A 26,176-nucleotide genomic window follows, 5' to 3' on the forward strand; every position below is an offset into this window, starting at 1 on the left:
TTTTTGGAAATGACGCTCCCCAGTGCTGGGGATGGAGGAGGGGGCGGGGGGAACCCAGCTACGAAGGAGATGGGGGGGATCAGCACCGTTGCCCCTCCACATCCGTCGAGGAGAGGCAGCAGCCATTTTGCGCTCCATTTGAGGGGTGGGGAGGTAGAGCCCCGCCCTCTTGCGGCGCCCTTCCCCCTCGCTGTGTCGAATTCCCGCCCTTTTCCTTCCCGTCTGCCGATACCCCGCCCCTCGTAAAGGAGGGGGGAAATGCTCGGCGACCAGCTAAGGCGCATGCGCCCTGCGCATTGAAGCGTCCGGCGGAGGAGTACGGAGACGGTTCCGTGAGAACTACGTTTCTACTTGGGCCCGTCGGAAGAGCGAGGGCCAGGAGGCCGCGGATCCCGCAGCGCGCTCCCCATAAATCTCGCCCTTGCGGGAGGGAACGACATTGCCCCCCCACGCCCACTCCGAAGTCCAGGGGCTATTTCGTGGGGAGGCGAAAGAAGATCCGGCGAGGCGCTTGCCTCAGGCGTCGTCTCCTTGCGCGCCGCCGCCGCCGCCATTTCGGGAGCCGCAGGCTGAGGAGGCGCGAGGGAACCGGCAGGGAGCGGGGCCGATTGCCAGCGAGGCGGTTGCCGGAGCCATGGCGGCATCCGTGGGGAACGTGGCCGACAGCACAGGTACCTGTCCCCGCGCCTCCCGCCATTCGCGGGCTTGGGGCGTCGACTGGGCTCCGCAGCGCCAGCGGCGGTTCCGAGGAGGCCTCTGCCCAGGCGGGGGGCGACGAGCGCCGGGGTGGGTCCTTGCCCCGAGAACTGCGGGGGTGCCGAGAGGCCCGGAACGCCGAGCCTGGAGCAGAGGCGGCGTGAGGGGAATGCTTCGGCCGGGGGACAACCCCGGGCGTTTTTCCCGAGGTGCGGCAGGAGCACGTGGGGGCTCTTCGGGCAGCAGCAGCAAGGAAAACCTCCTGGCCGCAGACAATGGCCTCGCGGAAGGACGGGGATGATGGGCCGCCGGCTTTTCCAAAGCGGGGGGCTTCGCTGATGGGCCTCGCGGAGGGGGCAGGTGCGGGACCCCGGGTGCACATGCGCAGTTGGTTCGTGCGGTGTTTTCCCGGCGCTGGACGGGAGGAGCGCTTCCTCTGGCTCTGCGGCCGCCCCGGAGCGGCCCCCGGCAGCCTCTGGGCAGCTAAAAGTGCCTTTGGGGCTCCCTTCCCAAGAAAATGGTGGCTGTGCCTTAGTGGCGGTCGGAGAAGCTTTCTTCTTCCCAGAGGACGGTCAACTGCGAGTCCTCGCGGGGGCTCCCCCTTCTCGTTCCCAATGGCCCCAGGGCTGCCTATCCAGGGCGGCGGCTGTATGGCCCGGGGGCTGGGACCTCCTTAGGGCCCACATGTGGCTCGTAGATAAGGGGACGTGCAAGCTCTCGGGCAAGTTTGGCTTCTTACAAAACAAATTCATGTAGGAATATAGTGCACACAAATGAACGTGATGGAATACTGTATAATTTTTCATGCTTGATCGTTTCAAATAGCATAACTACAATGTAAAGGAAATGTCCTAATTCATGTATAAAGATTAGCGTCACTTTGCGGTGTGGCTCTCTCCCCCCCGCCCCCCCCCCGCCCCCACAGATGATAATCTTTTTTTCTGATAACACTTGTTTTATTTAGCTTGCATAGCAAGGGGATAAAGAATAACCCTTGTGTTTGAGGTGCTGGTATTGAGTTCCTATTTCACTATTGTAGGCAAATGAAATGCTATGGATGTTTTCCTCCTAGGGTTCTGGATGAATTTTTAATGAATAGAATCTTACTGCTGTATTACATAATAGTATGAGGTGGTTCTCAAGTGGCTAAAGAGTTGAAGACAGTTCAAAATTATCCAAGAAATTCTTGCTATTGAATACATTTTGGGCAAATGACTTTTACCTGCCTTTTACAGATATGATTTATATGCTAGGTGGTAGAGGAATAAATCACTTTGGGAAGGTTACAAATTGTTCAGATGAAAAACAGCTAAAAGGAAAAGAATTGGTCTCTGCTGTACAATTTCTCTGTGGGCCCCAGTATTAGGCAGCTTCTAGTCCCTTGAGGTTTATGATAATCAGCTTTTTTTAAAAAAAGTGTTGTTGTTTTTTAAAAAAATAAAGATATTAATGCTGTTGAAATTGCTTTATTTTTAAGTGTGGGCATTCTGATTCCGTGACTTATTTCCTTATTTACCATCTTGATGGAATATTACAGAGAAGTGTTGTGCAAGTTTTTATGAGGCTTTTTGCAAAGCTGGTGCAAATCTTCCTTTTCTTCTCTGAAGATAACATCTTTGAGTTCAGCTTCTCATCAAACTACTAGTTGGCTTATTTACTATTTGTAATACTGTAGTTTGTGATAAATAATTCATTTTAATCCATAACAGTTTATTTGACTTGAATTAATTTTAGGCATTGTTTCATTCAGTGTTTTAATTTTCAAGGGTATTAGAAAAATCTGATTCCTAGTCCAGCAAATGTTGAGTTTCATGATCTCCCCTTTCATGATTTTATTGGGGAGAAAATATTGCTCTGGAGCTGACAACAGACGATGAACACAGGAAAACCAATGGTCTATAGCTTTCTCTGAACAAAGTCTTGGAGGTCTTCTCAGCAATGTTAAGTTTATTTGACAGATAACAATACCTACTGTATGCGATCATTTCATTGCATGGAATCATGTTTTTATTTTCTTACCTGGAACATTTTGATTTTAACATTAAGACTTGTGTTGAATGGTGGTATATTCCTAACATTGGCCTGTTTAAAAAAAGTGTGTCTCTGAAAGATTGCCACGGAGCCTAAAACAGATAGTCTGGGTCACGGCTGAGGTAAAGCTGAAGATGCTAAAATTGGGGGAGGGCAAGTAATTAGTCAAGAAAAAAAATTGACTTCTTTGAAACTTGACAATTACCATCATTCACCATTAAATTAGGAAGTCATATGTCTCTGTCTTTAATCATCAAATACCCCTTAGATGTTGGCATTTCATCTTTAATTTGTATACCATTGTTTATCCATTTTTATTATTCATTGTTTATCCATTTTCTAACTTTTTGTTTTCCTCCCCCCACCCCGAATGTTTTGGTGATTCTTCAGAACCAACGAAACGTATGCTTTCCTTCCAAGGGTTAGCGGAGTTGGCTCACCGGGAGTATCAAGCAGGAGATTTTGAAGCAGCCGAGAGGCACTGCATGCAACTTTGGCGCCAAGAACCTGACAACACGGGGGTGCTCTTACTGCTCTCTTCCATTCACTTCCAGTGCCGCAGACTGGACAGGTAAGGAAGCTGGTGCCTTTCTGCTCATTGCTTAGGGTGCTGCTTGGAAAGACAGGCTCTGGGCACTGGGATGGCACTCTGATGCTCTCCACTCAACTAAAAGTTTTCTGCATTGTTTAAATTTGATGGAACATTTCTGAATATACTAAATAAGCAGGAAGCCCCATTGCAAGAACATCCTATTCTCAACTAAAGTTTCTGGTAACATGACAGAACTTGGGAAACAACAAGAAGTGTTGAACTGAAAGAATGTTTCTGAACCAGCCGCTTCTCAGGAATCCCAAAACAATACAGTATTAAAAAGTGCATCATGTTAGATGGCACATCAGCTTTTGTGTGTGTGTGTGTGTGTGTGAAGAGGTCTCATTGTTCTGAAAAATACCATTTGTGTGACAGAAGTTTTCTGTGTTTGTCTTATTAATTTTTTTGGTATTTGTTATGCAAAACATAACAAAAGATACATCCATGTATCAGCAGTCCCTGGTTCTTCAGGCCGAGATTATGATTGCTGCTGCTGCTACTGCAGTAATTGTTGAGGAGGAGACAAGATAATGTGCTCTAGATTAAGGTAGCTTTTGCTCATTGTTCTCTTAGCAGGATGCTCTAAGTGGAAACCCAGCTTCTCTGCCCATCTCCAGCGCTCACTGGAAGCAATAAGATTAAAATTGGCTTCCGTGGAAGAAGTGAATGTATGCAGCCTGTCACAGCTACCCGATTGGCTCAAAAAAAAACGGGCAGAGGTGCTCTAATGAGTGGCAGTTCGTTGCAGGCATTTTTTTATCCACAATTAAAATGACCTTCCCAAATGTTGAACTTGGATTCTGGTGATAGTTCTTAAACTGTCAAGATCCAGTGAATAATTGCTACTTTGATAAAGGCACCTTAAACCTTTACTTTGTCTTCTCCAGGTCTGCTCACTTCAGCACTTTGGCGATCAAGCAGAATCCCTTGTTGGCAGAAGCTTACTCCAATCTGGGAAATGTGTACAAGGAACGTGGGCAGCTGCAGGAGGCCATCGAACACTACCGGCACGCTCTTCGCCTCAAGCCAGACTTCATTGATGGATACATTAACCTCGCTGCTGCTTTGGTAGCTGCAGGAGACATGGAAGGGGCAGTGCAGGCCTACGTTTCTGCCCTGCAGTACAACCCTGTGAGTAGAGATGGTGCCGATCTCTCGGAACAGCTTTTTTCTCCAAAAGAAGTTTGGAAAGGCCCTTCAAGGTTGCACCTAAAAGCCCTTTATTGCTATGGGGTGACAATAGTGCCCTTAAGGCTTCTCTGGGTGGACCGTTGACCGTTGTGTGAACCAGCATTCCCAGTGTGGTGCCCTTAAGAAGCCCTAGGGTAACAGCTCCTATCCATCCTGTTGGGAAAATTGGTATTCGGATGAGTTTCTGTCACTATCCTGCATTGCTGCTTGCTTAGGCAGCTTGTTTCCATCTTCTGCAAGGACAGGTGCCACCCATTAATTTAGGCATCTCTCCCACTCTTCCCATACTTACAAGTACGGTTCCCAGTATTTTCTCAGTTCCCAGTAAATTCCAGCACGTAGTGCATAAGCTGTGTGGTGAAAGCTATATGAAGGTCTGTTATTCAGCAGGATGATTTTATAGAGATGTGTTGTTTGCAGACTTGCTTTATGATTCCAACTTTACAACTTTAAAGCCCTCCCCTTTACAGAAGATTATTAAAAGTACCCTAGAAACTTAATTGATTAGTTTTTTTTTATTGCAGTAGTCTTATTTTCCATTTCTGATCTGTTGATCTGGATCAGCTGTGCTGGTGGTGACAGAACCCATTTGCTTTTCAGGACTTGTACTGTGTGCGTAGTGACCTGGGGAATCTGCTCAAAGCCCTGGGTCGCTTGGAAGAAGCCAAGGTAGGTGTTCTGTAGAATCAGTCTTTTGAACAATGTGAACGCTTGCACCAAGTCTTCCATTCTCCGCTGACCTCCAAGAGTCCCAAGATGTGGCTGAAAGCTGAAGGCTCTGAATTGCCCCAGAGTAGTGGCAGGGCAAGATATGGCATGCCCGTGTTAACCCTTGCTTTAAGGCGAGAAATTGAACACTGAGTCTTGCTGCAGAACTAGACTATCCATTATGGTGAAGTGACTGGCAGGGGCGCCACTACTCTCTGATCTGGAAATAACATGGGTCCCAAACTGAGGCTTGCCTGCTGATGCCAAGCCAGTGACTTAGTCCGTGCTTCCTGTGAATGCTCTTCTAAAGTCCTTTGTGGCTTGTAAGTGTAGAAGAACCTTATCAAATGTTACCCTATGAATATGGCATTAAAGAGATTCTTTAACCCTTCCCCTCCCCCTGCCCCCACATGGTTCATGGAAGAAAGGCTAGCAAACAGCATTGTTGCAGTTGGGTTCTTGGAATCAATTCTTTTTCCCAAATGTTGAATAAAGGTGTTGGTTTGCTTGGAAAATGACCTGATCAAAGAAAAACTTGCTACATTAAGTGGAAAGGTGGCTTCTAGCAGTCTGGTTTCCAACCAAGAATTTGAATGGGTTTTGAGGCTCTTGGCATGACAAGAACTTAGAATGCAAAAAAAAAAAAGGAAAAGAACAACCGGGAATTGTCTTGTTACAAGCCACCTTACGCATTTGCGCAGCAGGGGTGAGGAGTGTGGAGGAACTAGAAGGACCTCCGCGGCAGTCCTTCGCTTCAAGCCCCGCGCGCATGCTACCAAGTGGAGTGTACGGAGAGTGTAGCTGTCTGGCTGGCTGCTGTGCCTCTGGGTGGGGGAGGGGATTTGGCTTGCCCAAAGGGCTGGCAGTTGGGCCCTGCAAGCTGGGCCGTGTAGCTGCCCTGGAAAACAGGCTGGTGGGAGCGAAGTGTCTTTTTGAGAAGACTAGCCATGCGCAGCCTGCCGGGCGGACAGCTAACGTGAACTGCACTTCACTGCAGCTTTTAGTGTGACTGGTATAGGCCAAGACACTGCGCCTGCCTTAGGTTGCTGACCTCTTTATTTCAGAGCTTGGAGACACCTAGTTTGAAAGTGTGACTCTTGTTTCCGTGAGAATTCCACTAAAAAAGGGCAAGATAACGAAAAGACGTGAAGATAATACATATATACTTGAAATAAATTGCAATGTATTTCTTTGGGTGTCAGTGCATTTATAAGATCAAACCAGCAAGAATATTTGCTATTTCAAGTAAAATGTAAGTTTTGTGGAAATTTCAGAGCCTTTCTTCCAAATGCCCTGCTGTTTGCAGTTTCCCCAATTAACCCCTTCCCATCTGCATGTCTCCCATGTTACAGAAAACTGTCCTGAACCCTTGTATTAGACATATCCAGAGATTTTCAATTGCTTTGTTGAACTTTTTACTAATGATCTTGTTTTATTTTCTCTCTTGTTTTTGGTTTTTCACCATTGATATTGTATTTAGAAGGTTTCAGGTGGGTGAAACCTCCTATGCCATGCGTAAGGTGCCTCGCTGAAGGGAGCTCGAGGCCTGGATCTAGGGCAGACACACTCCTCCTCCTCCTCTTCCAGCAAGGAACGCACCGAAAACTCACATGAGAAATATGGTAACGGGTTTGTAACTGCCACAGCAAAACCATTTGCCTCCATGCCTGAATCTTCTGTCTTGTGGCTTCAGAAACAGTTTAAGTATTTAATGTACAACAAGTAATGTTAGAGAATATTTTATAGTCCTAGCCACAATTCTTTCAAAGATATATTGTAAAAGTAAATTAAAGATGTAAAAAAAAAAAATTGGAGTTACTCTAGTTAAAGCTTCTAACTCTCCCTGGTTGTTCATTTTTTTCCTTTTTCTTCTTTGTTTGGATTGCAGCGTTCTGCTCTTCTGATGATGATGCGCTGTGATCCTGCAGTAGCGCATAGGCTGCGCAGCGGAAATGCGCCTTGCGTGCGATTGCGCCCTTGTGAATGGTTGATCAGATATGATTCATCTCTAACTGCGTGGCTTCCCGAACCCTGTGCTGTAGGATTTTCGATACAATTGGCTTTGCAACTGCATTCAGATTTCAGACATAAATTGAACACTCAACAGTTTTCACAGAGGCCGCTCTGGTAGATGAATCAGTCTGGCTGGCCGTTCACAGTCTCCGGGGCCGTTCTACACAGTGCAGTTTGCAGCGATAGCGCAACGGCGCGCTGTTAGGGAGCGCTTGCGGCGTCTTGCGCTTGCATTGCAGGGACCTGAACCTTTGGGCAAACCTGGTATTTGAGGTTTTGGAAGCTGAAGGCGGCGCTGAGATGTGGAGAAAGGCAGGATCAGGGCAGAGCCTGGCTGGAGTAGAGAGTGGGCTGTCCCCTTCAAGGCACCTGTTGCGTGTGCTGCCTCTTTCTGGAGGCTCCTTTGGAAAGGCCTGGCCAAGCATCATCCAGCTGCTTTGGATACCTTCTACTCCGCTTGCTTTCCAAGCCACAGTGTTAAAAGTTGCTTCGGCAGTTGATCTTGCTTTGGATTTCACAGGGATGCGGTGACCCTGCAGGGAGGGAGGGGGGACTGGGAATTTCCTGGGCTGAGTAAGGGTTGTGATGTGCAGATCAGTCTAACTGAGGATGGTGGGTTTGCCCTCGGGTTTTGGTTTGCGCCAGCGCAGGATCAGCCAGCTGTTTACAACCCTTTAGTTTTGGCGCAAGCAAGCCTATACTGCAGGATCACTTTTGGCGGGTTGGAGAAGGTATACTAACGATGTTTTTCTCAATTTTCTCTGTGCAATTATTCCCTTCCCTTGTATCTACCTTTAACCCTTCCAAGGCCTGTTATTTGAAGGCAATTGAAACGCAACCCAATTTTGCAGTTGCCTGGAGTAACCTTGGCTGTGTGTTCAATGCTCAAGGAGAAATCTGGCTTGCCATTCATCACTTTGAAAAGGTAATAACTGTTTGGGAGTGTTAACATTCCATTTTCAAAACACAACGCGCGGAGTAGAGCCTGGCTACCTGGGACAAAAGCAGGGTGTGGCTTGGTGCCTTTTTTACGTGGTCTGTGTGCCTCAAAACTGATGCCTTATTAGAAGCGATGGGGAAGGAAAATGGCTTTTGGAACTCCTGGATTTTTATTACTTCCAAGCTTTGGGAAGGATGATCATGAAGAGGAGGGGAGGCCTGCAGTGTGATAGTCACAATAGAAATGGATGGTGGCTGTGTAAGTCCTCTTGTTGTTTCGTGTAAAACGTACTATAGGACAAACCTTATTCCCAACCTCTTTGACGTGAGCTTGTGTCTCGGGACATACTGTCCCAAGGAGTGAGCATATGTGTTGTCAACGTCCTTGAAAAACGTGCATCTTTTCCTGGGCTCACATGATAGCCATTTGTTTGGGCACCTCTCAGTGACCCTTAACCAGAGATTCCACGCAACTGTACAAGCCCAGGGAAGATGGAGCTTCCTTAAGGAGGTGCCATGTTTAGCTTACTAACTTTGGATTTCATCCACTGCATATCTTTACTTTCCTATACCTGTGTATGTAGTCATGTAAGTGGGTAAGCGAGAGAGAGAGAGAGAGAGAGGAGATGAGAGAGACTTCCCAGGGACGCGGCCTTCAAATGTGATTTCAGGGTTGCCTTTGCTTCAGTAGGAAGCAGAATCAGCTGGTCTAAAGCAGGCCTCTTATGGTTGTTGTCAATTTTCTAAGGCTGTGACCCTTGACCCAAACTTCTTGGATGCTTACATCAATCTGGGGAATGTCTTGAAGGAAGCCCGGATATTTGACAGGTAATTCAACAAAACCCATCCTCCCCAGGCTAGGGCTTGTCTTGCTCTCCCCCTGGAGAGGGGGGTGGGCCAAGGCAGCCTTTTGTGCAATGTTGCCCGAGGACCATTGGCTTGATTTGCAACCTCTCTCATTCTAGAGCTGTTGCGGCCTACCTGAGAGCCCTGAGCCTGAGTCCAAACCATGCAGTTGTGCACGGCAACCTGGCCTGTGTCTATTATGAACAGGGGCTGATCGACCTGGCCATAGACACCTACAAGCGTGCCATTGAGCTGCAGCCACATTTCCCCGATGCTTACTGCAACCTGGCCAATGCCCTTAAGGAGAAAGGCAGCGTAAGACACTGTTTCTCACTGGCCAGGGTGGGCCTGGTTGCATCGTAGAAGCTTTGGCTCCAATTTTGAAAGGAGTGTGGTCCTTCTCTCTTTTTTAAAATTCTGAATTTAGTGTAATCTGTGTCAACAGGTTGCTGAAGCAGAGGAATGTTACAATACAGCCCTTCGCCTGTGTCCCACTCATGCAGATTCCCTCAATAACCTGGCAAACATCAAGCGGGAACAAGGAAATATCGAGGAGGCTGTTCGCCTCTACCGTAAAGCTCTTGAGGTCAGCTTGTCAATCATTATCCATGACGTTCAGCCTCAGACTTGCACCTAGAAGCCTGGCCCACTTTCCTTTTATTTGGTAGCAATGAATTGTAGAAATAAAGGCTAAGAATGTCAGCTTGGGAAAGGAGGGAGGTTATTATCTACAATCTTGTATATCTCTTGGAAAGGATGACATTTTGCTTCTGTTTCTACGGGGCCTCTGCTGGGAGATTAACAGTCCCTCTCCTCTCCCTGGCCAGTTAATGCAGAAAGAGCAGGAGAGAGAGGAGGGAAGGGCTGTGGGGGGGGAGTATAACTTGGTGAGTCAAGCAGAGAGTGGGATGACCAATTAACAGCACACATTGGTGCTGGGCAACTCCAGGAAGACGTGGGGTATGTCACTCAGTATACATAAATTACTTTTCAATACTTTTTAAATTAAAATGATGCAAAAGTGATTTGGATCCTAGAGACAGTGGGACTTTCTTGGAAGAACTAAGGCCATCTTTTTTCCTGCAGGTTTTCCCAGAATTTGCAGCCGCCCATTCCAATTTGGCAAGTGTTCTTCAGCAGCAGGGAAAGCTGCAGGAGGCACTCATGCATTATAAGGAAGCTATCAGGTAAGGCTTTAAACTTTTGGAATGGCTGGGAATCGACCAGGATTCTTCTGCTATGAACGGTGTCTTCCTCACAACCCACTCCGCCTTTTCTGTGATTTAGAATCAGCCCCACATTTGCCGATGCCTACTCCAACATGGGGAACACCTTAAAGGAGATGCAGGATGTCCAGGGCGCTCTGCAGTGCTACACACGGGCCATCCAGATAAACCCTGCCTTTGCCGATGCCCACAGCAACCTGGCTTCCATCCACAAGGTAGGCCTGGTCTGGTCCCGGTCAGGACTGGTGGCCGCGGTAGCCAGCCGCTGTCCTCACTTAGCGCCTCTTCCTCTGCTTCCAGGATTCAGGGAACATCCCGGAGGCCATTGCTTCATATCGCACTGCTCTGAAACTGAAACCCGACTTCCCGGATGCCTATTGCAATTTGGCCCACTGTTTGCAGGTAAGGAGACTCCGTTGCATTTTTGGAAAATTGGGCAGCTTTTCTGTATCTGCAAGGTGCACAGACAGCTGCTTTTTCTTTTTAAGATTGTTTGTGACTGGACCGATTATGATGAACGAATGAAGAAGCTGGTCACCATAGTTGCTGATCAGCTGGAGAAGAATCGGCTCCCTTCTGTCCACCCTCATCACAGCATGCTCTACCCATTGTCTCATAACTTCCGAAAGGCTATTGCGGAGCGACATGGAAACCTCTGTCTGGACAAGGTGGGTTCACCGCTCAGACCCTTCCCAGCATCCACTCCTTTAGAAGACACAGGCTTGGAAGGAGGCGAGGGGTCCCTTTTTAATGCACTGTAAATAGCTGCTATTTTTTTTTTCTCCTTGCCAGATCAATGTGCTTCACAAGCCCCCATATGAACACCCTAAGGAGTTGAAGGCCAGTGAAGGCCGGCTGCGTGTGGGTTACGTCAGCTCTGACTTTGGGAATCACCCCACGTCGCACCTCATGCAGTCAATCCCAGGCATGCACAACCCGGACAAATTTGAGGTAAGGGGCCTTTCAAGGAAGTTGGCACCTTGCTTGACTCGGATAGGATGTCCTGACCTGGAAGCTGCAGTGGTGGGTTGCGCCCTTTATAAATGCAGCCCTCTTCCAGGAGCTGTCAAAAAATAACTTCATGTCAACATAGTAGAATAGACTTGTGGGGCCGCCGCATTGTGCAATAAGTTGACGTGGTGCAATAAGGTAGTGTGTTAGTAGGATTCACTGGGTATGGGATTTTTCTTTTTTGTCTTCGCTGTGACTTGTGTTGGGTGGGTGGGGTGCATGAAGGAAGACTCAGCCAATCTCACATTGTACACATGTTGTACTCTGACAATAAAGGTTGATTTGACTTTGATTTGATTTGATCACGTGCTGTGGAACGTGGCCTCTGGGATCCCGAGTCCCAAGCATTGCGGTGTTGCTCCTTTCTAGGTGTTTTGCTACGCGCTGAGCCCTGACGATGGCACAAACTTCCGAGTAAAAGTGATGGCTGAAGCAAATCATTTCATTGATTTATCTCAGGTAAGAGCGATTCCCAGGATATAGAAGCTCTGCGTGTGGGCACCTGAGCATGGGAAGCTTCATAGACTAGCACGGGTTTGTGGTAAAGGTGGCAGGGCGTTGTCTTCAGCTGGAGAGGGAAATGACTTTAGTTCCAGTGTTGAGCAGCACAATCTGAAGGACAAATCATGTGTTCTGCTAGTTAACAACAGTGGCAATTAAAGTCCAGACTTTGGCATTCAGAATAATTGGTCCGTGTTTATGCTTGGAGATTTAGAAGTTGTAGCAAAATCTATTTTTGGAAAACAAAGTCAGATGTTGCCCTGATACCTCAGTCCATAAATGTGGGTTGCCATCCTTAAGCCAAGCAGGAAGATGGCTTAGCAGTGTGCTTTAATTTTGGCTCCGTAGGTTCCGTGCAATGGGAAAGCCGCTGATCGTATCCACCAGGATGGCATACATATCCTCATTAACATGAACGGCTACACCAAGGGAGCCCGGAATGAACTGTTTGCCCTCAGGCCAGCGCCAATCCAGGTAACGCAATGGCTTCAGATGCTTCTGGTCAAAGATGATATTGGGCTTCTTTCTGTGAAAATTACCTTCTACTTCCTTCGGATTTCGATTTGTATGAGTGGTGGGCAAATTTTGTCCAGGCTGTTTTGCAAAGGGGTAACAATGCATAATAAAAACTGTTTGTCCTGCTTTGACATTGGGTCACAGGGGAATGGCCCAAATTTCATGTTACAAGTAGGCTGTCTTTAGATAATCTTGCTTGCCATACAGAGATTACAGAGACAATTTATCCAGCATATTTAAGACTATTTAAGCAGGGTTTTGTTTTTGTTTTTAACTTGTGTTCTTAGTTATCCACTAAATATATACATCAGCTCTATGTTGTCTCCTGAAATTTTCTGAACGAGTTTTCATGGCTGGTTGTGATCATTGCTGTTTTGTGAATATAAACCGTAAGTGTTTTCAGGACGCTGTTGGGGTTGTGTGTGACCCATTTTATCTTCACTTCTAGGCTATGTGGCTGGGCTACCCAGGGACGAGCGGCGCCTTATTCATGGATTACATCATCACAGATAGAGAAACTTCACCCATTGAAGTCGCTGAGCAGTACTCCGAGAAGCTGGCTTACATGCCCAATACGTTTTTCATTGGAGATCATGCAAACATGTTCCCACACCTGAAGGTACCATGGGTTTCATCAAGCAAGGCTAGAGTTGGCCAGCTTGTTTCTCTGAAGTTAACAGAAGCCTCAATTCCAGCCTTCTCAAAGCATTTTGTAATGACCCAGGGTGGGATACAAAATAAACACAGTCACAAAAAACAGATGAAGCCCCTTTTTTCCCTTCACTTTGCTTCCAAGCTCCAAATATCCTTGACTGGAGACAAAAAAACTCCCACACAAGCAGTTACAAGGAGGAGGAAATGTCCTTAAATTATAAAGAGTAAAAAACAACACAAACCAGGCAAGATAAGGGCTGGAAGATATCCACAAATATCAGAGCACACACTGGGAAGGATGCCAAACTCAGAGAGGAACCGTAAACTAGAGATATTGCCACGCTTTGTTTCCAGCACTCTCCCATACGCATGTCCATCCTCTTATCCAGTTGTCACAGCTGCAGCCCATGAAGAGGATCAAGGCCCCCTCCTCCCAAGTAGACCATGTCTCTCTCTTGTCCTCTCCTCCCTGCGTGCCCTAGGATGGAGAGGGGATGCGCCTGGGTCCTCTGACTGCCCAGATGGCCTCTGCCCTTCCCCAGCCCCTGGAGCCACACTTCCACTCCCTGTCGGCTGTTCCTCCTCTCCCTCAGAGTCAGTCTCCACCAGGGGCATGACACATTTCATTTCTTTTCTTTCAGAAAAAAGCAGTTATTGACTTTAAATCGAATGGGCATATTTATGATAACCGAATTGTTCTGAATGGCATTGATCTAAAGGCCTTCCTGGACAGCCTGCCTGATGTGAAAATAGTAAAGGTGAGTTCACGCATGAGCCATTTTGTAGAAGGTTGCAAATGGGGAAATGAAAAGGCTTAACCTATCGAGGGAAGAAGGGGAAAGGGATAGGAAGTAGGGCTGGTTAGAGGTTAGGCTTGGCTGCTTCCTCCTCCTGAAGACAAATAAACGGGGTTGGCTTCTCTTGGCTTCTAGATGAAATGTCCCGATGGAGGAGACAACGTAGACAGCAGTGCTGGTCTCAGCATGCCTGTCATCCCCATGAACACGATTGCGGAAGCTGTGATTGATATGATAAACCGTGGGCAAATTCAGATAACCATAAACGGATTCAACATTAGCAATGGATTAGCAACTACCCAGGTGGGTGTCTTGCCTCCTGTTGGGGATTCTGGAGGGAGGCCTGCAGGCAGGAGGCCCGCTGGCTCAACCGCCACCCTGTGTGGATTCTTCCGTTTAGATCAACAACAAAGCGGCAACCGGTGAGGAGGTTCCACGCACCATCATTGTCACCACTCGGTCCCAGTATGGGCTGCCGGAAGACTCCGTGGTCTACTGTAACTTCAATCAGCTTTATAAGATTGACCCAGCCACTCTGCAAATGTGGGCTAATGTGAGTATAATTGGGGGGTGGTCTCTCTGGGTCCTTTCTTAAAACGTGGACTTGAGGGTGGAGGCTACGTTGCCTGTGCCTAAAGCCTCTCATTTTGCCTTCCCTGCCTTTAGATCCTGAAGCGAGTCCCTAACAGTGTTTTGTGGCTGCTGCGATTCCCAGCCGTGGGGGAGCCCAACGTCCAGCAGTATGCTCAGAACATGGGCCTGCCCCAGAACCGCATCATCTTCTCCCCTGTGGCTCCCAAAGAGGAGCACGTGAGGAGGGGCCAGCTGGCCGATGTCTGCCTCGACACTCCCCTTTGCAACGGCCACACCACAGGGATGGATGTGCTCTGGGCTGGGACTCCCATGGTCACGATGCCAGGTGAGGGGCAGGGAGGGGGCCCCTCTCTCAGCCTGTCAGGAAAGCGGCCTGTGGCTGAGCAGCTGTGGGCCTTTTGCTTCCAGGAGAGACGCTGGCCTCCCGGGTGGCAGCCTCCCAGCTGACTTGCCTGGGCTGCCCTGAACTCATCGCAAAGAGTCGGCAGGAGTACGAAGACGTTGCGGTGAAACTGGGGACGGATCTAGAATAGTAAGTGTGTTTCCCAGGGGTGGGAAGGCTGGCGTGGGTTCAGTCCTGGAAGCGCAGGCCCCTCTGCCAAAGGGGCCCGGAGGAGCAACGCCTGGGCCCAGCAGTCGGAACATGAGAGGGGGTGAGTTTCTGAGGGGGCTTCTAACCACTGGCAGCTTGTTCTGCCCCTGCAGCCTGAAGAAGATTCGTGGCAAGGTCTGGAAGCAGAGAATCTCCAGCCCCCTGTTCAACACCAAGCAGTACACAGTGGAGTTGGAGCGGCTTTATCTCCAGATGTGGGAGCAGTGTGCAGCTGGCAACAAGCCGGAGCACATCATCAATTCCCTGGAGAGTGGCGAATCTGCCTAAGCCGCCGCCGCCGGTGTGTGGAAGCTGTCGGGAGGCTCCTGAGCAGAGGGCCCCCCCCTGGCCTCTGCTTCCTCGGCCTGGACCTCCCGGCAGAAAGGATGGATGTAGGGTGGGACCTGGAGAGCACAGCCGGACTTACCTCCTGCATGATGGAAGGGGAGGGGCTGCCTGTCCTGGCCGAAGCGTTTGCCGCTCAGCTCAGCTCTGCCGGGCCCCGGTGTGCGTCTCCGGGCTGGACTTTGCGAGGGGGAAGGGTGTGGGACAGCCAGGCAGCTGCCCTTCCATGGACTGATTCCGTTTTCCTAGAAGTTGTTAGATGGTCCTTCGTGGATTGGAACGGGAGCTTTTTTTAAAGATTGGTTTCCGGGTGTCCCTGTTGGTACACGGGTGGGTCTGACAAGGTTTCCAGCTACCTTGAGTTGCTCCTCCTCCCTGAGAATCTCTCTGCTGGTGAAGCCTTTTTATGGGTTTTATAAACCACCTTGAGCCAACATCAGCCTCCTTCATAAGGTCTCCTCCGATGGGGGCTTTTTTTAGAGCCTCATCAGAACGGCAGCCTTCTCCTCTGTAGCAAAGATCAATTGAACTTAAAACGTGACCCCCTCCTCCCCGAAATGCGTGAGGGAAGCCCAATGTGGTGCCAAATGCTTATTCGACCCTTCAGGAAAAATAATAATGTATGGAGTGGCAGGCAAGGCCTCCTCCTCCTCCTCCTCCGTAGCCCAGGCTTGGAACACAGAGCTCTGCTCTGGCTGGGCTCCGGCCTCTTGGCCTGCCTGGGAGGCTCCCTTGCTCAATGAAGCCCCTCTTGACTCCAGCAGAGATGCAGGTAAGTATGACCCTGACCCTCGGGGTCTGCCTCCAGTCCAGGGTGCTTTCTGCTGCCCACCACCTGCCCAGGAGCCTGCAGGCTGGAAGAAAGGGCTCCTCCCCACTTTGTCGCCCAATGAAGGAATGAGGGTGCTGGGGGGGTAGTCCCACTTAAGTGTGGCTCCGGAGGGGCTTTTGTTTCTGCTGGCAGGGGCTCCCCGTGCAGCCCCAGGAGACCCCCACCCCATGCGGCACCTGTCCTGGTGGAGGCGAGACTCCAAGCCCTGCCTGTGTTGGGGGCACAGAGATGGACATGGCTGCCTGGAGCAGAAGGGTCCCGGATGGAGTAACCTGGTGGAGGGGGGAAAGGGCCCCTCCTGGGGAGGAGTTGGCGGTTGGAGCTCTGCTTGCTCGCCTACCAGCCTTTGTGGCTGCCTGATGAGTGACAAATACAGATGAGATCACTGGTGCGGCCTGTCTCTGCCTCTTTTTGGGGGCGGCGAGGGAGGGTCCCGGGAGGCGGGGCAGGTTCAGGACGGGCGGTTGCCCCTCCCGCGCGTGTCGTCCTGGCAACGCCAGTCGAGGAGCTGCGGATGGTGAGGCGGGCCGCGGGCCGGCTGGGGCAAGACGGGCCGGGGCTGGGGGCGGCGGCGGCGGTGGTGGTCATGGAGGCTCTCGCCCGTCCAGGCCCATAGAGCGAAGGGAGCGGCGGCGGCGGCCTCGCCGCGGAGGAAGCTCGGCGCGAAGCTGGAGCTCAGCGCGGCCCACAAGCAGCAGATGCGGGAGGCCTTCGACCTGCTGGACGCGGACGGGACCGGCACCATCGACGTGCGGGACCTGAAGGCGAGCGGGGCGGGGTCGGGCGCTGGGCGGGGCGATCCCTGCCCCCTTCTCGTTCTCACCGCCTCCCCCGCCCCGCCAGGTGTCCATCCGCGCCCTGGGCTTCGACCCCACCAAGGAGGAGCTGCGCCGGGTGGTGGCCGAGGTGGACAAGGAGGGCGCGGGCAAGATCGGCTTCGACGCCTTCTACTCCGTCATGGCCCAGAAGATGGTAGGGCCGCCAGACCGGAGCCCCCCCACCCCGAGCTTTCCCTTTAACCTCCGTCTTCTGAAGCGGGAGGGGTCGGGTGGGAAGCCCTGGCCGGGTCGGGGGCGGGCAGCAGGCTCCGCGGGGCGAGAGAAAGGAGCTTCCTGCCCCCCTCCATAACCCGCAGTCCGAGATCGATTCCAAAGAGGACATCCTGAAGGCCTTCAAGCTCTTCGTGGACAAGGACAGCGGCAGGATCGCCTTCAAGAACCTCAAGCAGATCGCGGCTGAGATCGGGGAGAAGCTCACCGATGAGGAGCTGCAGGTGGTTCCCCCACCCCGCCCAGGGACCCTGCCAGCCCTGCAAGTCCCGGCTGCCCCCGCGGGGAGGGTCTTCCGGCCCCCAGCCTCCCTCTCTCCCCTGCAGGAAATGATTCAGGAGGCCGACCTGGATGGCGACGGGGAGGTGACCGAGCAGGACTTCCTGAAAGTCATGAAGAGGCGCGATTACTAGGCGAGTCCCTGGAGGCCCGAGTGCCTGGCTTCCCCACAGGGGCCGGCAGGGCCAGCAGCCCCTTTGACCTGGCTAGGGAGATGGGTGGCAGGTACATTTAGCCAGCCAACCAATGCGAGGGGATTCAGAGCCCTCAGGACCAGCCAGCCCCTTTTCCCAGACCTGCTGGACCACAACTGGCTCTCTGCTTCACTGAAGGGGAGGGGGGAGGGGGGAGGGGTAGCAGGAACCGATGAAGCTGTTCCGGCCAATAGACCAGCTCCGCAGGTGTCACGGCAACCCCACCGGTCAAAAGCGCATATTCTTCCCTCCCACAGGTGGGCTTGGAGTTCCTGCCTGCAGAGCAGGACATCTGCCCAGTCATGTGACGGGTTGGGTCTCCTTCACTCAGGCAAGAGGTTGGACTAGCACAGCCACAGCTGAGGAGCACCTGGAGATCTGAAGAGACGCAGAGCCTCCTTCAGCAGGAGAGAACCCACTAAAAATCAAACGCCCAGAAGTCGCCTGAGATTTTGTGAGGCGGCAAAACATCCACAAAACTGGGGCAGGGAGTTGGGGGCGGGGCTAGCTGGTGAGGGTGGTTGGCCTGGCCAGCTTTGCCTCCCCTGCTGAATGGGACGGTTTGTTCCGATGGTTTGCAAAATTTTCCACCGAGTGGGGAAGGGCAGCTCTGTGCACCAGTAACACTTGCCTACCTGGCCAGGAGAAATAAAGTTTGCCTGCGTTGGAATTGCTTCTCCCTGGTGGTTGAGAGACGCAGCAGTGAGTGTGACCTGTGCAGGTGCCAGGAAGGGTGGAAGCAGCCCTGGGTAACGAGGACCAACCTTTGGCCTCACGGAGGGAGAATGAAAAGCAACCGAAGCACCCAGGAAGGAAAAAAGGCCCAGGGTGGTGTTGGTGTTAAAAGCTTCCTGCTGCTCTTCCTCCCTCATGGCAAAGTTGGCCCAGGAGCAGGGGGACACAGGTGGGCTGGAGGGGCTCGTACAGCCAAAGAGAAATCAGTCTCGGCTTGTGTTTCTCCAGCCTTGAATCTTCTGTGACCTCACGGGAGTCCAGCCAATGGCTGAGCTCTTGACCCCCACCAGCACCTGCTGCAGCAGATTCCCTGCAGTTCTGCCACCCCACCTGGAGCCCTCCTGCCAGCCTGGCCTGGCTCTTGGTGAGCGAGCCAGCGAGTGGCTGCCGCAGTCTCGCTCTGCATTCCATATGCGGAGGGAGGGACAGAAGCCCATGCTGATGGTTAGCGAGAGCAGTAAAAATAAGAGGGTTGGACTTGATAGCCATTAATTCAGCCCTCTGGCATTTCACAGCCCTTATCTGCACTGCCTCCTGTGATCCATCACACCCCAACGCTGCTGCTTTAGGGCCCGAGAGCAACTTGGCACCGCACTTCGACTTATGGTTGGCATATATTATGTCATAGGGAGCTGCAGAGGAATGGGAGAGCCCGGTAATTACTTCATAAATATTAATGCCGAGTCCCCTGGAGAAGCGAGAGGCTGAAGCCAAGCTGTTTCTGCAGAGTCAAGGGGGGCCCATCTCCCCAGCTGGAAAGCTCAAGAGGAACAGGCAGGCCTCACCGGTGTCTGGAGCCCGGTCTATTAGTTCCCCTGGCCTTCGTGGGCATTGTGCCCTGGGGACACTTGAGCTGACTTTGCCTCTCCTCAAATCCTGGCTGGTCAGGCCACCTGCTCCCTGAAAAACTTGGATACACAATTAGGGGTACACCTTGGCTTATTTTGTCCTTCCCTCCCTGCCCCCCTTTTTCTCCATCACATGTCTGCTCCAGTTCAAGGTCACCCACTGCTTTGGTGCCCTGGCTGAAAAGCATTTTTAGTCACATAAATGATTATTTCTGAGCAGGCTGCACTGTTCTAGAAGTTTCTACCAAGCAAGAACTTATTCCTAGTGTGGAAAACTGTCCAGATTCTGATGGAAGAGAATATTTGAACCTGGTTTTTTCTAAGTTTGGTTGTTTCCTTGCAGACATCTCATTGCCCAACCAGGGAACATAATCAGTGCTAGAACCAAGGACTCCACTGTCCAGATTAGAACCTGGCAGCTTGGATTCCAAGGTGCCCCACCTGGGCCTGGGGGGGAGGGAGGTTCCAACTGCACCTCCAGCCGTCAAATGCTTTCCTCGAGAGAGGCATCTTCCTTGCAGGCAGCTGAGCTTTCTCCATGATGCCCAGTCCCCAAATTGGGAGGGATGCTTTGCTCTTTTCTTTGCTCAAGTTTCTGCCTTTGGGTGCCCGATGAGGAGCTGGAGCTTCTGCACTGTTTTAATGAAAACGGCAGAATTATTCTGTAAACCACTTTCACAATGAAAGCAGGAGCTGGGGGCTGTAGGGGCAACAGTTCTTTTGGCAGAGTTTGGGGAAGCTGCTTCCTCTCCTTGCTGGCGGCCTTGCTCCAAAGCCTGGAAGCTCCTAAGAGCACCAACTGGAAAGCCCCCGCCCCTAGCACCGGGATGAGCCCAGAGATTGGGGAGGGGGTTGTGCTTTAGGGAGTGTGGTTTTGGAGAGTGGGTTGTGTTGTGGATGCTGTTTGTTTTTATCGCGTTGTGCCACATGAGATGGGCAGCCACACCGGTCTTTGGGTTAATTGTAACGCCCGGACTAAGCATGAAGATTCTGGGATTTCTGCTAAAAGCGAAATGTCCCTGAAGCAGAAGCTCCCTCTGCCCCTGGCGCAACCCGGCGGTGGGGGGGGTGGCGGCGGCGGCTAGATTTCAGAGCATGCGCCGCTCTTTGTCCGAGGCTCTGGGCACACAACCCACGCTTGTCAACAATCTGCGTGGATCCTGGTCGAACGGCCGCCTCGGGAATTCGAAGCACGGCTGATCCCGGGCTCCCCTTGCCCTGCGCTTGCGAGTCGGAGGCGCGGCTCGGTGCCCGGTGCGCCCGAGGCTGTCCGCGTGGAACCCCTGGCCGCCCCCGCCCCCGCTGGTTTTCCGCGGGTTCGAGCCTGTCCTCGCCCCCCTCTCTCCCGGGCCCCTGGGGCCGAACCCACGGCGGGCCAGTCCGCCGAGGAAGGGCAAGAGCGGCTGGGGCTGGGCTGGGCTGGGCTGCCGGAGGAAGGAGGGGAGGAGGCGAGGCGCGTGTCGTCAACCAGCCGGGGAGGGCCTGCCGAGGCTGCCCGCGAATAAAAGCGGCCGGGTCGAGGGGGCGGCGAGGAGAGTGAGGAACCTCCGCGCAAGAGGGCCAGGACGGCGCCGGCCAAGCCGCCTCCGCCCAGCAAGACCCCCGCTCCTCGCCGATCCCGTCCCGCCTGGATGTGCTTGGCGCGGGGGGCGGCGCGGCGCGACGATCGGAGGCGGGCGCTGCCGCCTGCGGCTTGAGCGGCTCGTCCTGGCCTCGGAGACCTCGCGCTTGCCGCCCGGAGCCGCTGCTGGAAAGGTGGGCGCAAGACGGGAGCGCATCTGGCGCAGTGCGTGCGGAAAGGGCCCATCCGAGAGACGGGCAGGCTGCGGGGCGGGCGGGTGCTGACCGGCCGCCAGGTTGCGCCCGGGATTTTTGGGAACGCAGGACGGGGTAAGCCGAAGGCCCGCTGGGCAGCGCCCTTGGCCGGACAACGCGGTTCCGCGCGTGAGCGGGGGCAGACGGCCATCGGCCTGGCTCTGGCATCTAGGTCCGAGGCGCACACGTGTTCTCCAGAGGAACTTTGCAGCGGGGGCGGCTTGCCGTTGGCAGGCCTGTTTCCACGCGCGGAATTCTCCACATTCAGTATTGCCGACCGTGGACAGCGGCGAGGTGCGGCCGGGGGGCCGAACACGCAGGAAAAGGCAGCTTCATCTGAAGGACCGTCAGAATGACGGGATGGGGCAACGCGTGTGTAGGAGGTGGGGGAGCTCTGGAACAAGGAGGGCGTCCTTCCCTCCCGAGGGTTTCTGGAGCGGGGCCTCTGTCACCGGGAGGCCGGGGTGTGCCAGAGCCCCTCGTCCGCTCACCCGCTTCTGTGTGCGCGCGTGGGTGAAGCAGCTGCTTCCTTCCGAAGCCGCGTTTTTAACGGCGCCCTGGCCTCAGCAGGGGAGTCCAACGGCGGCTGGGCCGCTTTTGGCGAGGTCCTTGACCCAGAGGGAGCTGCGCGCCTGGAAATCAATACCCCCCATCCCTGCTCCGAGCCTCCCCCCGCCCCCCCCCCCCTTCTCCCATTCTCTTCTTCCCAGAACCAACACAAAGGCTGCTCCGCTCCGTGTGTGCTGGGGGATTAGGTCATCCCATCCTGCAAGGAAGGAAATAGGGGCCAGACCAGGCCACCCCTTTGGCCGACTTCGGCTTCCAAGTGGGGCCCAGTCCAAAGGGGAAGCAAAGGGGCCCAGAGGGAATACCTTTATGGGGGCCACATGCATCCTTCCCCCTCCCCCCCCCCTCAGGCTTGGGGAGCCCTGGACAGTGCAGGACCAGGAGAAAAGAAACGGCATCCAGTGGGCCACTACAGCCCTTCGCTTTTCCTCAGAAATTCCAACCTTTTGGCCAAAAAGTGTTTGCACAAACAGGAAGGAGGAGACCTGGGATAGAAAAGCCCTTCAGCCCTTTATTTCCCATGTCCTCTGACTCCTCCAGGCTGAGCTGTCCAAAGCAGGAGGGTGGGGGGGAGTCTTGTGACCAGCAGGCCAAGGGAGGGTCCCCCGGGGGGGGGGCAGGGAGGGCCGCGCCCAAAGCCCTGGCCCAGTTCCCTGCTCAGTTGATGGACCGAGAAGGACTCTTCTTCCCAGAGGCATCAGGTGTCTCCTCCAATAAACCTTCGATTCATGGACGTGAGCCAGACTTAGAGGCCGGCCAGCCACCCGGCGGCCTAACTGCTCGAAGGCTGGGGGGAGCGATTCTGCTCACCTGCCATGAACTCCCAGCCCTGCAGGCTCTTGTAAGGGACCCCCAGCAGGTGGGGATTGCCTTTCCTCCCCTCCTCTCACCTGCAGGGATTCTCCCCTGATCCCAGGAGTGGAATGCAAAGACTCTCAACCCAGGACTGCAGCATTGGGGTGGGAGTGGGGGGCAATGCCAGCTGGAGGACTCTGGGACTCTGCTGGGAGAGGCATCCCCGTCCCCAAAGAGCTCAAATGGGATGCTGCATGGATTAAAATGGATCTTGCCATAAATGAGGAGAGGTTCTGCAACCTTTCTTTGGAAATGAGCCGTTTGTCCTCTTTTTACCTGTATCCAAATTAAACTGACCAGCAAACCCCATTCTATCAACTCGCTCTTTTCTTTAATTGATCAAGACTCCCATGTTGGGCATTGCCATTCTCCCACCTGGCACCAGCGTGGCAGGGGCAGTTTTGGGCAGAGGTCAGATTGCTGCCCAAGCACCTCAGCGGTCGTGGGTGTCTGTTTCTGGGGTTCCTTCTGCAACAGGGGTGGCAGCCAAAGGATGGTTGCAGAGTTGAGAGGTGTCCGCATTGGGGCGGCAGGCCGCCTAAAGGCCCGGGAGCAGCACCCCACCCGGGCAGGAAGGGCCTAACCTCCCTGCGCTTCTTTCTCCCTTTCTCTCCCAGAGGGGCCTCAGGATGGCCTTGGCAGACAACACCAGTGGTGCCAGTCTCAGGGAGGGCTCAGCTTTCCCAGAGATCGTGGAGCTGAACGTGGGTGGGCAGGTCTACCTCACCCGCCACAGCACCCTGCTGGGCATGCCCGGCTCCTTCCTCTGCGAGCTCTTCAGCCAGCAGAGTGCCCAGTCCTTGGCCCGGGATAGCAAAGGCCGCTTCTTCGTCGACCGGGACGGCTTCCTCTTCCGCTACATCCTGGACTACCTGAGGGACCGGCAGCTGGTGCTTCCCGAGCGCTTCCCTGAGCGGAGCCGCCTGCAGCGGGAGGCCGAGTTCTTCAAGCTGCCCGAGCTGGCCAAGAGCCTGGCACCCAAGATCAGCCAGCAAGACTCCCTGGGCGAGGAGCCCTGCACCAGCGACCCTGAGGAGCTCTCCCCCAGCACAGAGGCCGCCCGCACCCTGGGGGCAGCTGGCGCGCTCTTGTCCGGCCTCCCTGGCAGCTCCCTGACCGCCACAGCTGGAGCCGGTGGGGGGCAGGAGGCCCGACGGTCCGGCTTCATCACCATCGGCTATCGGGGCTCCTACACTCTGGGGAGAGACAGCCAAACGGACGCCAAGTTCCGGCGGGTGGCGAGAATCATGGTGTGTGGGAAGACCTCCCTGGCGAAGGAGGTCTTTGGGGAGACCCTCAACGAGAGCAGGGACCCTGACCGGCCCCCTGAGCGCTACACCTCCAGGTACTACCTCAAGTTCACCTTCCTGGAGCAGGCCTTTGACCGGCTGGCCGATGCCGGCTTCAACATGGTGGCCTGCAACTCCACTGGGACGTGCGCCTTTGCCCATGAACAGACGGACGACAAGATCTGGACCTCGTACACGGAGTACGTTTTCCACCGCGAGTGAGATCCTCGGGCCCCAGCAAAAGCAAAGCGCCAAAGCCGGTGACCCTCCATGCTCTGCTGATGCCGGTTTCATTCAGTGCCCTCTGACATTGAGTCTCTTCCCTCCACGTGTCCAGCCTGAACCCAGCAGCTGCTGAGGGATGCCAACCCTTCTGCCCCACCACAGCCCCTCCCGGAGCATGGACTCGGTATGGCTGGGGGGGGGGGGCTGGGGCCCCTGCAGGATTGTGCAGCAAGGCTGGTTCCTGCCAAGTAAAGACCGGGGGTGGGGGGCTTCATTGCGGGCCTCGCAGGGGCACTTGGTAGCCTTGCAATGAAGTAAGTTCGGAGTGACCTGACTGGATGCCCTTGCCAGGCGCCCTGCCACCAGCGCCTTCCCCGTCACTCCTCTGAGCAGCTTGGGTACCAGGGCAGCAGAGCAAAAGCACTAAAACCCCTTGCCTCATATGCCCACCTGACATGGCTAAATATACCCATTTCCCTTGATTGAAGTGGGGGTGACTGCGACCTCAGTGCCCAGTTTGAGGAGGTGCCAGGGGTCCCGGGGGCAGAAGCCTCGCTCACTTTCTAAAGTGCCACCTAAACTTTCTGTTAGAAAGAAGGAGGGGGTGGGGAGGGGGTGCAGGGTGGATGCCCCTCGCCCAGCGTACAAGCAGGGCATATTCACCAACCTGGTGGGGGGAGAGTGGGGTTGTCTGGCAGAGCCCCACATTAAGGGGCCATGTTAGGGTTGCAGAAAGCCTGACCTTCAGAGGAGCGTCTTGCTCCTAGCTGGAAGAAAGGCCATCTCAGGTGGGTACCAGCAGAAGCCCCAGGTGCTTAAAGGCTGCCCTTGAGTGTCCTCCTCCCTCCCCCACAGCTGTTTGAGTTACAGAGGTGGGGAGGGGAAGTCTACAGGTGAGCGTTGTCCTAGGTGGAGGCCAGCCAAGCTCTTCACAGTGTATTTTGAGCTGGGTTGCTCCTGTGGCAGGTTCAGGGGCCACACCTAATAAAGGAACAAAATATCTTGGCGCCTGTCTCCTTCCTAACAGATCAGTGGGATAGGATGCTGGTGGCAGCAGGCAGCAGGTGAGGAGTGCCTGTCCTTCCTCCCACCATGGAAATGCTCAAAGTGTTGCCTCTGGAATGGCCCAAGCCTTGGTCTGCAGAGGTCAACCAAGAGCCCTTCACTCTCTCTCTCTCTCCCTGAGGTCAGTGGAAAGCTGGTAGCTCACCTTGAGGAGAAGGGCCAGAACCTCAGGGGGCGGCTCCACCTCTGCTGGGGACAGGGGGAGCCCCCCATTCTGAGATCTCCTTCTCAAGCTCCCTGGCTCGGAAGGGATGGCCAGGTCCCAGGATCAGAAAGCGCAAGAGTTGGGGACCATCACATGTAGAGGACGGGGGTGGGTGGGTGGGTGGGGTAACAAGGCAGCTGCAAGGGCACATTTCGTGCAACTCACACACTCACATGAGATGATGCACATTCAGTATTCCTGCTGCAAGGAAGACGACATTAACCCCAGCTCTGCTGTGCAAAAATGCCAGGCCATGAGAAACAAGGCACACACACACACACACACACACACACACACACACACACACGCCGCCTCTCCCGGTTTGGTCCACCCAAGACGTTTGCTCTTTTTGCGCAACAAAAGCTGCAGCAGTGGAGGTGGGAGGGGGCTGCCCTTTCTTGAGCCCATGGTTGGCCGTGGGGGGTTGGGGGGGGGGGGGGCTTGCAAACCTGTCCTGAACTCTCTGCCCTCCACGTTCATAGGGGGTCTCTCTCCTCGCTTTTCCTAGCAGCAAGCGCAACCTTATCCCCCTTTCAGGGAGAGGAATCCCGAGTCTCCCTTTCCTGAAGCCTCTGCGCCCTTGACAGCAGGAAGGCGGAGCCTCAGTTGGGATAAATCTTTTGCCCAGACATCTCCTTGGCCTGGCCGCCCCCCCCCCCCGCTCTCAAGACAGCTGCTGGGGGGGGAACAAAGATTTGTGGGGGTGGTAGAACGGAAACTGGTGCCCTTAGCCAGCCTCTCCTGACTGACACATGATTAAAGGCCTTGCTGGAGCCATTCAGGGCCTTTGCTGCTCGGCTGCACCGGGCAGCAGGCAGGAGGAGGAGGAGGAGGATGTGGCATGAAGGGTCGGGGGCTCTGGTGGTCCCCAGATGCCTTGCCTGTGCCTTAGCAATCCACAGGGCAGGAGGGATGGCTGCAGCTCCCCACGGCTGCATTTTGTAGAGGAATCTTCATAAAGGAACA

At 53.6% G+C, this 26,176-nt stretch overlaps 3 protein-coding genes across 7 annotated transcripts; all 3 read left to right on the forward strand.

The window, feature by feature from the left end:
• The first annotated feature begins 280 nt into the window (after positions 1–280).
• Positions 281–16,470, forward strand: OGT (O-linked N-acetylglucosamine (GlcNAc) transferase). 2 transcript variants are annotated; one of them, XM_026684301.2, is made up of 22 exons: positions 281–671; positions 3,118–3,298; positions 4,207–4,450; positions 5,111–5,179; positions 8,040–8,156; positions 8,919–8,998; positions 9,136–9,331; positions 9,462–9,602; positions 10,103–10,203; positions 10,304–10,457; positions 10,543–10,644; positions 10,731–10,910; positions 11,035–11,193; positions 11,623–11,712; positions 12,103–12,228; positions 12,719–12,889; positions 13,566–13,682; positions 13,857–14,024; positions 14,122–14,274; positions 14,388–14,640; positions 14,724–14,847; positions 15,021–16,470. In XM_026684301.2, the coding sequence occupies exons 1-22, from the start codon at positions 635–637 to the stop codon at positions 15,193–15,195; spliced, it is 3,138 nt and encodes a 1,045-aa protein (XP_026540086.1). In that variant the 5' UTR covers positions 281–634; the 3' UTR covers positions 15,196–16,470. The 2 variants fall into 2 exon arrangements, with proteins under 2 accessions (XP_026540086.1, XP_026540087.1); XM_026684302.2 differs by having other exon boundaries at positions 299–671; positions 3,148–3,298.
• Positions 16,471–16,526: 56 nt separating this feature from the next.
• LOC113423085 (centrin-2-like) lies at positions 16,527–18,276 on the forward strand. 4 transcript variants are annotated; one of them, XM_026684326.2, is made up of 6 exons: positions 16,527–16,601; positions 16,693–16,848; positions 16,928–17,056; positions 17,220–17,357; positions 17,460–17,546; positions 17,864–18,276. In XM_026684326.2, the coding sequence occupies exons 1-5, from the start codon at positions 16,599–16,601 to the stop codon at positions 17,544–17,546; spliced, it is 513 nt and encodes a 170-aa protein (XP_026540111.1). In that variant the 5' UTR covers positions 16,527–16,598; the 3' UTR covers positions 17,864–18,276. The 4 variants fall into 4 exon arrangements, with proteins under 4 accessions (XP_026540111.1, XP_087828439.1, XP_087828437.1 ...); XM_087972311.1 differs by having other exon boundaries at positions 16,561–16,601; positions 17,460–17,542; positions 17,934–18,276; XM_087972313.1 differs by lacking the exon at positions 17,220–17,357 and having other exon boundaries at positions 16,549–16,601; positions 17,460–17,542; positions 17,934–18,276.
• Positions 18,277–20,302: 2,026 nt separating this feature from the next.
• On the forward strand, positions 20,303–24,942 carry LOC113423073 (BTB/POZ domain-containing protein KCTD12-like). Its single transcript, XM_026684314.2, has 2 exons — positions 20,303–20,944; positions 23,044–24,942. The coding sequence occupies exon 2, from the start codon at positions 23,056–23,058 to the stop codon at positions 23,935–23,937; it is 882 nt and encodes a 293-aa protein (XP_026540099.1). The 5' UTR covers positions 20,303–20,944; positions 23,044–23,055; the 3' UTR covers positions 23,938–24,942.
• The last annotated feature ends 1,234 nt before the right edge of the window (positions 24,943–26,176 follow it).

The sequence above is a fragment of the Notechis scutatus genome, chromosome 10, assembly GCF_049901735.1.
Source record: "Notechis scutatus isolate UNSWTSFEM ecotype Mainland chromosome 10, rNotScu1.2, whole genome shotgun sequence".
Lineage (NCBI taxonomy): Eukaryota > Metazoa > Chordata > Lepidosauria > Squamata > Elapidae > Notechis > Notechis scutatus.

Excerpts from the sequence above, each read along its gene's own strand:
- LOC113423085 (XM_087972311.1), top strand. Across the intron at positions 16,849-16,927 it reads TCGACGTGCGGGACCTGAAG|GTGTCCATCCGCGCCCTGGG; the intron begins GCGAGCGGGGCG and ends CCGCCCCGCCAG. Across the intron at positions 17,358-17,459 it reads TCACCGATGAGGAGCTGCAG|GAAATGATTCAGGAGGCCGA; the intron begins GTGGTTCCCCCA and ends TCTCCCCTGCAG.
- LOC113423073 (XM_026684314.2), top strand. The coding sequence starts at position 23,056 with ATGGCCTTGGCAGACAACACCAGTGGTGCCAGTCTCAGGGAGGGCTCA.
- OGT (XM_026684301.2), top strand. The coding sequence starts at position 635 with ATGGCGGCATCCGTGGGGAACGTGGCCGACAGCACAG. Across the intron at positions 11,713-12,102 it reads ATTTCATTGATTTATCTCAG|GTTCCGTGCAATGGGAAAGC; the intron begins GTAAGAGCGATT and ends TTGGCTCCGTAG. Across the intron at positions 12,890-13,565 it reads ACATGTTCCCACACCTGAAG|AAAAAAGCAGTTATTGACTT; the intron begins GTACCATGGGTT and ends CTTTTCTTTCAG.